Source organism: Microtus pennsylvanicus, chromosome X, assembly GCF_037038515.1.
Source record: "Microtus pennsylvanicus isolate mMicPen1 chromosome X, mMicPen1.hap1, whole genome shotgun sequence".
Classification (NCBI taxonomy): Eukaryota; Metazoa; Chordata; class Mammalia; order Rodentia; family Cricetidae; genus Microtus; species Microtus pennsylvanicus.
The window spans coordinates 87,059,092-87,071,396 of record NC_134601.1 but is presented as its reverse complement, the minus strand read 5'-3'; the positions used below and the strand labels follow the sequence as shown (position 1 = coordinate 87,071,396).

Here is a 12,305-nt window from a genome sequence, read left to right as displayed (position 1 = left end):
CTGATGTTTAGCTTCCCGGGGAGGGTGGGGACCTGTTGCTTGCATTTTCTCCAAGTAACCCTACATCAAAAAGTCAAGGTTAGGAAATGCAGCTTTTCCAGTCCTTCTAACCGGAGACATGGTGAACCCCACATCTGAGCTGTCCCAGGGGGTCCAGGTGTTACCATGAGGCCAAGGCCAGCTGTCCATAGAGCATCTCTAAGGGACCAAGATGGCCTTGTGGGGCCACCTGCACCACTTAAGGTCCATGTATAGTTAGTGCTTTTATCTCAGAAATGCTCTAACTGACATCTCTATTCTAGAACTTAGTCCAGATTGAGGACTAGGAGGGCCTAGATGAAGGTTCCTTAGAAGCTACCCTTGCTTATTGCACGCATCCACAGTACAGCCTTATGGGTGGACTCTGTCCACATATGTTTTCCCTCAGTAAAAGATAAAGGTGGAAGACACAGTAACTGTCCTTGGGGGCTATTCAGGGTTGAGCCATGTGTCACGACAACTCAGCAAGTCCTTAGGGAGGTGGGCACAGCATATTATGGTCCTGGCTGAAACGAGCAGCGTCTCTCCATGTTTGGTGTGTCTGTGTCTCATTTCCATTTGCCTGCTGTTCTTTTGAGAGGGCTGCCATGTCTGTGCCTCCTGTGAATGCAGCTCTTTGCTTGAGATTTCTCCGCCCACACTCCAAGATGGGCTGGCCCCAACTGTCTGTGATGGGAGGGCTGGCTTGTCTTCCAGATAGTCTTACTGGCTTGTTGTTTCTATGTATCTGACATGTGTTTTGTGGTGGATAGAGACACCCCCCCACTGCTGAAGCTAAGCTTTCCTCAGCAATGGGAGAAAGGTGGCTATGGGTCCTCCTGAAGATCAGTGTAGTGTGCCTGGTGACTGTTCCATCATCCAGTGATGAGCCTCTAAGTTGGAGAGTGTCACCCGATTCTGTACTTTTGGCGACTCTGTCTTGGGAGGAAATGTGTGAGCAGCAGCATGCCTAGACTTTTCTCTTTGACTGCCCTATTTCTCTCCTGCCCATTAGCCTTAGGAGATGAGTTCTGAGGCAGGATTTGGAAGCCATCCAAATCAGCTGGCTTGATTCAGATAAAGAGAATGCTATGAAAGGGAGTAAGCCTTCTAGTGCCCATGGAGGGACTTGGCAAACTGAGTGGTCTCTGGGGACATGGAGAAGATGGCCAGAACCTCAGGATTGGAGTTCTGCTTCCCAGTTGGTTGCCTGGATGTGGCGGGCCTCCTGTGGCCTGACTTGATTGGCAGCTCAGTGTCTCTCCCGGCGCATTTGAGTTTGTGCTGCATGGGACCTCTCAGTGGTGTGTTCTGAATTGGAGTCTCTTTTTTGTTGGCTTGCAGAGGGAGTGACATCCAACACCAGTGACAGCGAAAGCAGTTCCAGTAAGTGTGTGTCATGCCCCCATGTCCTGTAGCTCCCCCATGTCTCCCAGCCATCATCATTCCGCTGTTGCACCGCTGCCATCCCTGCTCAGAGGCTGCTGCTCCTTTTAGCCATGTACACTTTGAGCCCCTGGAGATGCCGTGGCCAGTTCATTCACTTTGTTGGATGGAATGTGTAGATTAGAGAGAGAATAAGCCCCATAGCTCTGCCCAGGATCTGGTTTGAAACCAGCCCTGGGCTATTGAGGGAAGGGTAAACTGCCAATGATCAGGTCCCTGCCACAGGCATGTAGACTGTTGAGACTGCCAGGTTTACACATTTGCTCAGAGACCAAAAGTAAATGGCTTCTGACTTCCATCTGCCTTTCTGGGCACCTAGGACCACTTTAACTTCCGACTGGGTTACATAGGAGGGAATTGTCCAGTATGCTTTGGGAGTGCCTATGGTTCAAACCTCACAAGCTTTGGAACACTGGCCTTTGAGGAGCCGCGGTGACTAGAGGTCTTAAGAACTCCGCCCACGAGTCGGTCAGTCTCAGGCTCAGAAGAAGCCCCATAGCAAGTATCCTGTGGCTCCATGCAGAAGCCATTGCTAGTTTGGGGAACATAGGCACCCAGCACCAAGTGTCTTGGTGACTGTTTTAGGAAGACTTCTTGATTGCCAGGTTGCATGGGGTCCACCATGAGCAGAGAGCAGGCTCAGCATTGCTCTTAAAGGGCACTGGGGCCTTAGCTCAGATGTTCCCCACTTTCCAGATGCTTCCTAGATGTGTAAAGTGGGTAAATAGACCCACAAAGGGGTGACATTAGGCTGAAGCTTTGGCGCTTGAACTAAGTGTGTGGACTCAGGTAAAGTGACTCTGGCAGATGTGTTTCAATCGCTTGGAGCTTCTCTGTGGTTTTCTTCAGAATAAGGGGGCCACTGAATATAACCAACTAGTACCTATAAGTAGTTCCCTAGAGCTTGGGATAGTTTGGTAGAGACTTCTTGGCTTCTGGGTCTTGGTCCATAAATTGGGTGATATTTTACTGAATGAAACCACCCAGCCCAAGGCTGGTGAATGGCTTCTTAGCCTTCTTTTCAACAGAAGGTGATACTGTTGTGGTGGGTGTGGGCTATGGTGAGCACTATGTACAGACAGATCATAAAGGACTAATGTGTTTCCCTTTTTGTTGCAGAAGGACAAGAGGATGCTATTTTGTCATATGAGCCAGTGACACGACAAGAAAGTAAGCCCCCTTCTGAGAGTCTTGCCTTTGTGCCAGTCTCCCGGTCATGGGGCTCAGTATAGAGGGTAGCTAGGGGGCAGGGGAGGAGGAAGCTTGGCACATCCAGCCGTTGGCTCCTCCCTAGCATCCCTGGGCATATGCCATGCTGCACATACTTTTGCACACTGCTAGGACGCCTTCCAAAGGGCAGGCGGAATTTGAGGAAAGCAAGGGAAGGTCTGTTTCAGCGGAGGCAGTGTGGTTGTAAAGATGGGGGGCTGTATCCTCCCCTGGGAATCTTCTTTGCAAGAACCTGTGTGGAAATTTTTCCTGACTCTGTTGGAAAGGGAGATGCATCTGATTTCAGACTTGTCTGAACCTAAGATTGTCAAATTTAAAGGCTCTTTGAAGTTTTTATAGTTAAAAACCAGAGAATTTGCATAGTTGCTTCACCTTGTCTGAGTGGTGGTCACAGAGCCTCTGTCCTCAGAGGTGGGGCAGGCTGTCCTGCGGGGCCTCTGCTCACTCACTGTCTTGTGCTCTCCCCAGTTCACTATGCCAGGCCTGTGATCATCTTGGGCCCTATGAAGGACCGAGTCAATGATGACCTGATCTCTGAATTCACTCATAAATTTGGATCCTGTGTGCCACGTAAGAGCCCAGGCAGACCCAGAGGAGTGAGGTTTGGTACTCTGGGAAGTATGTACTTTAAGACAGGGTCTAGAACCAGGGCCTTTGGGGACCTCCTGGAAGAGAGTAAGTAGCAACAATGCACCCACAGTAGATGGGATTGGTAGGTTGACATCCAACTTGGCTGCTTGATTTATGCTCCAGAGTAAAAGTTTGGGTGGTGATGGTCAGGATTGATTTTACAAATGAGGAGGCCCATCATTGTTTGGGTTTTTCTTTGTGGTGCTGGGGATTAAACCTAGGTACACAAAGTGTATACAAAGTGGTTTGAGGAATGATCTGTTTGGTTTCTCTAACTCCCATGCCAAGTTTTATGCCCTCCACCAGGCCATGTTTTAGGAATCTCTACCTTTTTGACCCATGTTAACCTCAGGCACCCTGTATTTAATATCTGGAGTTTGGAAGAGAAATAGGCCAGACAAAATTCTTTCCAAATGCTTTTTCTCATTCATCTGAAAAATTGTGTAGTGGCCTTGTGTCCCTCCCATGAGAAAGGATGAAGTGGGCTTTTATAGCCCAGATCATTCTTTGAGGCACATATCATTTCCTTCCTTTTTCCCTCCCTCCCTCCCTTCAGATACCACTCGGCCTCGCCGTGACAATGAAGTAGATGGACAAGATTACCACTTTGTGGTTTCCCGGGAACAGATGGAGAAGGATATTCAGGACAACAAGTTCATTGAGGCAGGCCAGTTCAACGATAATCTCTATGGGACCAGCATCCAGTCAGTTCGTGCAGTTGCAGAGAGGGTAAGCAGAGAAGAGATGGTCTGGCTACCCTTGAGCCATAGGAAGACAAATGCTCAGGCCTGGCATCCACTCACATTCACATCCTTCCCACACTGCCTACCAAAGCCATGGTGTCTCTCCGCGGGCCAAGCCCCCAGTTATGGCATTATGTCTCTGTTGTGCAACTCTCATTGGAGCAGCGACCTTTTCTGATTTGTGGAAGCCGTGTTCATCAGACTTCTTGTCACGGTGACAAAACAACTTGGAGGAAACAGTGATTTTGGCTATGGCTTCAGAAGCTAGTCACTTGTGTTAGTGCGGGCATAGTAACGCCCGCCGGAGCTGCTTATAGCCTGCTTGTCTCATGTCAGGCAGGAAGCACAGAGAACCTGCTGTATAGGGAGCTTTCTTCTTTCCCCCTTTTTGTTCCATCTGGGGTTTCCAAGGCCATGGGATGACAGTTCTTTCCCCTGAATTAATCCTTTCTGGGAAGGCCCTCACAGGCACAGCAGAGAGCTTCACTAATCTCAAGGGACTTCTTAATCTGATTCAACAGCGAAGACGAACCGCCACAGAAACAAAAAAAAATAGGCTTTGAAGACTTCTCTGGGTGGCCCTCAGTTGATGTGTGGAATACCCCCTCATTTCTTGGTGGGGCCCTGTAGCCAGGGACTGGATGAACTGATATGGGTTTGCTTTTTCAGGGCAAGCACTGCATCTTAGATGTTTCTGGCAACGCTATAAAGAGACTGCAGCAAGCACAACTTTACCCCATTGCCATTTTCATCAAGCCCAAGTCCATTGAAGCACTTATGTAAGTGTCCGTGGGACTCAGGTGACCTTGGAGAGGAAAGGAAATAGATGTGTTGGGCAGGGGTAGGACCCAGAGAAAGCCTGAAACCAACTCTGAGTGCCTGCTGTTCCTCCTGTTTGGGGGCCTGGGCATGCACTTCCTTCCCAGTTGGACTTTAGACTTGAAGGCTTTGAGGAGGAGTTTGCCGTGCGCTACTCTAAGGTGCTGTTTAGCAGATTTTTAGGAACTCTAGAACATTGTTGTGTTAATTAAATCATAAGCTCTTTTAGAAATGCATTGCTTCTATGTCTTCGGCAGGGAAATGAACCGACGGCAGACATATGAACAAGCAAATAAGATCTATGACAAAGCCATGAAACTGGAGCAAGAGTTTGGAGAGTACTTTACAGGTAAGATCCAGGAGTCCGTGCGCTCCTGAGTCTGTGGGATCGGCCAGGCCAGCTCAGGGAGACTTAAGCAGAGCGAAACTGCCTGGGGAGCTTTCCAGTCACTGAGCACAGACCTTTCTCTAGCACTCAGGTTTCCTGTCAGCCACCAGTTAGCCAGGTTCTAGTACAGGCCACTCCCAGACACTGCTCTTGTAGGTTGCTTTGTTTGTTTTCTTGTGCTGTGAGATTGCATGTTCCTTCGACTCTTTTCCTCCCTGCTTTTCTTCCTGAATTTTATGCTGAGTAAATATTTGTTGATGTTTTCTTAGTTTGGTGTTTAAGTTGTCTGTCAGTCTGCACGTGTGGTGCACATGTCACCTACTTTAGAAGGCCAGTTCTTAAAAGATTGGGAAGGCCGGGCGGTGGTGGTGCACGCCTTTAATCCCAGCACTCGGGAGGCAGAGGCAGGCAGATCTCTGTGAGTTCGAGGCCAGCCTGGTCCACAAGGGCTAGTTCCAGGACAGGAACCAAAAGCTACGGAGAAACCCTGTCTCGAAAAACCAAAAAAAAAAAAAAAAAGATTGGGAAGGTTCCCTTTAAAGTACGGTACTGGCTGTGTGTAGGCTGGCAATGAATAAATTCAAGCTCAAATCATTGGATTAGCCAAGTTAGGAAATTATTTACATGCCATGGGTCTTTGGAGTTCTTTTAAGCATCCATATCTCTGTCTTTGTTTGTCAAACTGACCCCTGACACAGCAGATGTGATGGCTCATAGGAGCTCTGCCTTTTGCCAGAAATTGTGGTTTCTGCTCTTCCTCTGCATGACTGGGGTTTTCCAAAGCTTTGGGTGAAGCTGCTTTAGAATTATAAGCTGCCAGCCCATGGCAGACAAAAGCAATGGGAGCTTCAGTGGCTGGCATGCATTGGGTACTCAGTAAATATCTTCACAATACATGCATTTCCTGTTCACTGCTAGTCTCACTGTCTCTGGCCTAGTTCAGCCAGATGTCCAGCCCTGGGCTCTGGGCATCTAGCCAACTACACTTCTGCACTCAACTCTAGACAGTTAACACAAGAAGCCAGACCCATGTTTCTGTGAGCGCCCATCATCCCCAGGGACATTACAGGAGGGTTGGTCATAAGAGAGGCAGGACGGCTGGGGCATAGAGGGGAGGCTTATGGACCACAGTGATAACTTTTTCTCTCTCTCTTCACTTTAGCCATTGTACAGGGTGACTCGCTGGAAGAGATTTATAACAAAATCAAACAAATCATTGAGGACCAGTCTGGGCACTACATTTGGGTCCCATCCCCTGAAAAACTCTGAAGACCCCCTCCAACCATTCTCTTGTGAACAGAAGAAAACCAAGCCCTCTTCCCTCCTTCCTCTTCATTCCTGTCCCCATGGGGAGAACAAATGACTACTGTCAAAAATTTGAGTTTTCTAGTCCTGTTCTTTTTAAAAAGTTTTGTTTTGTTTTAGTTAAGTTTTTGGGATGATGCCATCTCTCTCACTCATCATGTGACTGTGCCCATTCCTGCATGGACCTTTCCCAAGCGCTAGCACAGGTGCAAATCCATCAGAGTTGTTTTCGTAAACACCCAGCAGAAGCGAAGAGAAGAGGACTGATGGAAAGACAGACTCTGGACAACTGCACAGCTTGTGAAGTGAGCGAAAGAGCCCACGTGATGAGGTGCTCCTGGGCATTTCTACCCTGTACTGCTGGCTTGCAGCTCTGAACAGTGCAACGTAATGGCGACAGAAAGTATCTTATTTATATATAGATATATATATGTAATTTATATAAAATATATAGAAATTATTATATATATATATATTATACACTCTTCTATAATATATATATATATATATACACATACATTGGGACTAGAAAATCTATGGAGATGTCCATCAATGGTACTATGTTATTAGAGAAATGCTTTAATTTTCATATTCCAATCAGATGACATCTTATGTTCCACCTGGTTGGGAAGGGGTTTGACAACGGTAGTAAGTGCTATACCAAAGCACTCTCTCGAATTTGGTCATTCTCTTCAGAGCTAAGGTTTGCTCCAGGTGGGGCCGACCTGCAGCATGAGAGAAGGGGCTTTGACTGGGAGCTTGAAATTGGAGACTTGACTGAAGGCAGTTGCTGCCCATGCAGGGCAGTCGTTCCTGTGCAGAAAGAGAGAATGAATGGCTAATGATGCTCCGGATGAAATTGCCTATTGTTTTATGCCGCCTGATGTGTCTGCATGAGAGGTTTCCTTTTTGTTCATTTCTAAGCTGCTGTTAAACCAAAACCATGTCGTGCTACTGTGTCGGCCTTCTCATTCCTCCAAATTGTCCTTTTCCTATTTCAGTGAATGCGTAGAATCCTATTTGCCAGTGCTCTCAAGGCTTGTGAGGTTCTGAAGGAGCCAGGCCTGGGATACAGCAGGTAACTTAGGCCTGGCCATCCAGTCAGCAGAGGGAAAGCAGGGGCTGGTGAGGGCAGAGAGGAGAAGCTGAGGCTCAGAGTTCCCATGCTGGACTTAGCTGGAGGTTCCTTCATGGGGCCACTGGCAGAGATACGGGGTGCTTGCCTTTCAGCTCTGTGCTGGGACAGTGAAAGAGCACCAGGCTTGGCCAGCCATGTAGTGAGTTGGATTTGGGTTCTTTTCTTTTGCAACTGCTCCATTTGCCCTCCCCCCGACCCCCTCACCAACAGCTGGTAGCTTACTGTTTCTTCAAGATGAAAGTAGACTTTAATGCTGTAAATTTGAGCTGTAGCGCTAAGACTCGCTTACTGGTGAGCTGTGAAATCTTGTTGCTTTTTTCCCCAGAGTCTGATGGCAGTGACTGGTCCAGGTAGTTTTCCTCCCGCCGCCAGTGCAGGCAGCAGGTGTGGTCCAGGCCCTACCCCACCCCACTGTGCTCCTTTGAAGCCAACGTGCCTCCCTCACCTCCACACTGGAGGGATGATGCAGGGGAGAACATAGAATTGCTTGGCCCTCCTGGGTTAGGACCATTGCAGGCAACTCGGTGTTGACACTTTAAAGCACTACCAGCCACATTCAGGAACTCTCTCTGGTCACAGGTACCCTACCAGCATAACGAGGCTAACTGTGACGTAACGTGGGGCCCAGATCTAGGAGAAAGAAAAGGCAGCAGCTTTCTCTTGGGCAGTACACTGGATTGAAGGCAAAGAGGGATAAAGCGACAGATGATTGTGACTCTCATGAGGGGGGTGAGCAGGGAGTGTTGATTCTCTGATGGGAACTGACGTGTCTGTACAATGCTCAGCCCTCCCTCCAGGGAAGAAAAGCAAAGATTCAAAGTAAGCATGATAATAGTTGGTTTACCAGTGTTCCTTCCAAGGAGACATATATTTTTTAATAAATGATAGTTGCAATGAACCATGGCTCAGAGACCTTTTTGAAGTAGTCGAGGAGGGTGGTTGGGGCCCAACAACAGGAGGAACAACTCAGACCAATGCTTTTAGAGATGGGGGAGGAGGGCTCGCCGGGCAGTCCTTGAGAAGAATGTGGCCCAGGGTGGTGCTGCACCCTTTGCTACAATGAAGCTAAGAGTGTGTACTTGGGCTTCACCCTGACCTAGAAGCTGCCTTCACATCACCAGCTACATGGGGCCCATGTCTTTGGTGGCAAATACTGATACTTTTCTAAAAGTTGGGTTGATTTGGAAGATGGTACCATAACAAAGACACATGCTAAAGAAGCAGGAGCCAGCCTGGCAGCACGGAACTGAGAAGAATGGTAAGAGAAAGCCACCTGCCAGCTACCACTTTACCACAGTGGAGGTAGCATGGGCCGCGGGGGAGAAGGTGGCAGGCGTCCTTGTGGCCCTCAGACACTGGGAGAAGTGCTTGAAGCAGGTATTGCTGACCATGGCTGATGCCATGCAGGCAGCTCGTGGGAAGAAACCTGAGGTGGTGCTGCCATAATTAAGGTGCAAGAGTGAAACCTGAATTGTTGGGCCACCCCTAAGGTGTGTGGGCTGAGCCCCAGGAGGGATGATCACCTCCTCTCTTTGTGGGCTTTCATGGCATGCACAGCTCTTGCCTCCATACATTCTCAGTTGTTAGAGGGGAGCCCCTAACAGCTCTGCGGGGTTGAGGAAATTCACTTGGCAAGAGCAAAGGGAATAGAGTTGGCCTGTAGTCGCACTGTGCTGAGAGTCCGTCTTCACAGTGGATGGCCCACGAGAGGGAGGACAGCTGGAGAAAATTAAACCCCAACACAAGAAAACAACTGAGTAACTTGGGAAGGCCAAAGGGAAACGGGCCCTAGCGCATGGGGCCTGACTGCCAGCAGTGCCTTGGATCTATGAAGTCAGGCGGGCTCTTCCCAAGTCTGCTGCTGACTGAGGCCAGGCCTGACTCAATTTCTTCTTCTCTAACAGGAAGAACTCAAAATATCCAAAGGGTGATACCTATCTATAACTAAATAAAATACTTGTTAGAACCCTAATTACCAACTTTATCCTAATTTGAACATTAGCTAATGAAAGTGAAATCTTTACCTGAAGCAAATGTAGGAGTTGAGAGGCCAGGAATGAAGCTAATAAGGACACAAAAGAATGAAGTTGAGGACTTGGATAGCCAGACGAAAGGTGGGGCCGAGAAGGAACCTTTGGGCTCAAATCGAACAGTCACTGCTAATGGCCACCAGAATCTTTCCTGAAGAGACATTGCCTGCCTAGTTTTAAGCACTGTTTAAGCCGAGGAAGCAATGAGATGAACGGGGTTCCCAGCATTCACTTTTTCAGGACAGCCAGCAAGTTAGTGCTGAGCACAGCGCAGGCCCAGAGGCCTCATTCTCCACGTGCCTGGTCCATGGCCACTTAGTCTTGCCACTTCTCAAGTTTTGTCTATCAGCCTAGTTTCCAGCTGGGCTTCCAAGTCCTTAATTCCACTAATTCTTTTACCCATTCGGTAATTTCCTAGGCACCTCTAGGACATTGTATTATCATTGCAAATCATTTCTGAAGCTCAAATCCCAATTTCCCCAAAAACCTCCATGACTTCCAAGAGAAATTAGAACTAGCTTCTGCACTTCTTCATCTCTCACCAGAAGTGTTGAGACCTGGGCTTTGTCAGAAACTAGAACCTTAACAGTGACACCCTAAGTACTGTGTGTGTGCAGAGCCATCACCACTGGGCACGGTGACTCCTAGTGGGTTTTTCCCATGTACATCAGACTGCATGAGCTACTTCCTAAGCCTAGCCCTCCCCGAGTTGGTTGCCCGTCAGCACTCTGCCAGGGAGGAACAGAGGCAGAGGCGTGCTACTTGGCCCGTTGTCCACCTCCAGGAGCCCATTGCTCTTTGGCGTGGCCTGTCAGCCCTTGGCTTTTTCTTCCATGGCAGCCTCCTCCAGCCATTTGCTTTCCCTGAAGGCGCTCCCCCCGCCCACAAATACCCTGAGTCTTGGTTCTCTGCCTAGAAATGCCCACTCCCCCTTCATAGTTCCCTAGAGGACCCATTAATATGTGAAGACTTGGTACAAGAATCTCATTCATTCCCTCTCACGGGGCTGCACCCTCTTCCCACCAGGAGATAGAACTGATCTCTTTTATACCTTGTCATCTTTGTCACCATTCACACATGTGCTCTAGTCATCCATTGCCAAGAGCAGCTGGGAAGGAGCTGCCTTATCACTTTCCTAGGTAAGGAAACTGAGGCACGGTGTGATCATGTGGTTAATAAGTCACAGAACCATGGGCCAAACAGCCTATGGCTACAGCAGCTGTGCTCCCAGACACCCCAGCAGCCTGTACCTTTGCTCAGGACATGGGACCTCAGCTTGCCCATTTGTCTTTCTGAGAGCAGTCTCGCTGCTCCTCCACACACCCAAGTGCTGCCCCAGAGGGTGGAGCGGATGAATGAGCAGCAGTCTGTCTCAACCCTGGGAACAGGGATCTGACTAGGCTCCTGCCTGTGGGCGACGCTTTGCTTTCTGACCTTGCATCTTCCATTGGGATCTTACTCCATTTGCTTAATTTCTATTCACCTTCAAGCACTCCGCTTTGCTCTGCTCATTCCTCTTTGCGCTCTGCTGTCCTCCCAGAGCTAACTGGCCACCCACCTTGCACCACGGACAAGCGACAGCACTAGGGCTCAACTACGGCTATCCTTGAACTGCACCGGAAAGCGCTCAGATGCCAGCCTTTTTCCCCAGCAGGACATTCCGGGCCCTGTCCCTACTCTCCACAGGGAACCTCATTTAGCTCTGAGCAGAATCCTTCCCTTCCAGTGCTCACCCAGCTGGCAGATCTGTCCCTGTCCCTGTGGGTGCACCACATTTTCCTATCCCCGGGCTCAAACCTGATCCGACTCCTTGGGTCATCATATGGACTTTCCAGCCAAAACTTGTTGAATATTTATGACTCTTCAATATACTTCTTTGTTGCCATCCCTGTCCAGCCTGTATATCAGGAACTGCTGCTTACTGTAGACAGGCCTTCCTCTTGGTGATAGAACGACAAGGGCACAAGAATAGTCCCAGTCTGAAGGAGCCTGAGATCTCGTAAGGAGCAAAGAAATAGCCCACAGAATTTTACCTTAGGGAGGGCGGTGAAGGAAATACACAGGATGGGAAGTGTGCTTAGGAAAGGGTGCACGGGGACACCTCTGGAGGTGAAATTCAGATCAAGACCTTTAAGACCTGCAGAAAAAGCCACCGGGGAAGGAGCAGGGGAGTGGGGGAGGGGACAGGTTTTGCTGAGCACTCTGTGCTTACAGGGCTAACTGCTTGACATTTCTTGAAAGACCAGTGTAGATCCATGCTTTTTACCTAGGAGCAAGGCCCCTGTCTGGAGTCTTTGTAGTTCACATCTCTTCTGTGAAGAAACCTTGAAGCTTCTGCTGAAATGTCAGTGACCTCTCAAGAAGAGCCCCCCTCTTCCACCCTCCTAATAGTTTCTCCTGACTTACTCCTTTTTGCACGTTGGCTGTATTCATATGTACTTCTCCAACTAGGCTTCTAGGAGGCCTGGAGCGCCTCTGTTGGATCCCGCCATACCCTGGGGCTAATACACACCCTACATTACCAGTGCTGGCTAAGTGACTGTCAAAATTTCCCTTTC

The 12,305-nt window shown here is 48.9% G+C and overlaps 1 protein-coding gene across 9 annotated transcripts in view; it reads left to right on the top strand.

The window, feature by feature from the left end:
• Dlg3 (discs large MAGUK scaffold protein 3) overlaps nucleotides 1-8,615 on the top strand; it is a 51,625-nt gene extending 43,010 nt beyond the window's left edge. For 6 of the 9 annotated variants that reach the window (XM_075958782.1, XM_075958784.1, XM_075958781.1 and 3 more), the window contains 7 exons: nucleotides 1,363-1,404; nucleotides 2,584-2,634; nucleotides 3,163-3,264; nucleotides 3,881-4,053; nucleotides 4,737-4,846; nucleotides 5,144-5,235; nucleotides 6,437-8,615. In XM_075958782.1, the coding sequence (XP_075814897.1) occupies nucleotides 1,363-1,404; nucleotides 2,584-2,634; nucleotides 3,163-3,264; nucleotides 3,881-4,053; nucleotides 4,737-4,846; nucleotides 5,144-5,235; nucleotides 6,437-6,543 (677 nt within the window). In that variant the 3' untranslated portion in view covers nucleotides 6,544-8,615. The remainder of the gene's footprint in view (nucleotides 1-1,362; nucleotides 1,405-2,583; nucleotides 2,635-3,162; nucleotides 3,265-3,880; nucleotides 4,054-4,736; nucleotides 4,847-5,143; nucleotides 5,236-6,436) is intronic. The other 3 variants (XM_075958780.1, XM_075958785.1, XM_075958783.1) reach the window with 1 other exon arrangement.
• Nucleotides 8,616-12,305: the final 3,690 nt, after the last annotated feature.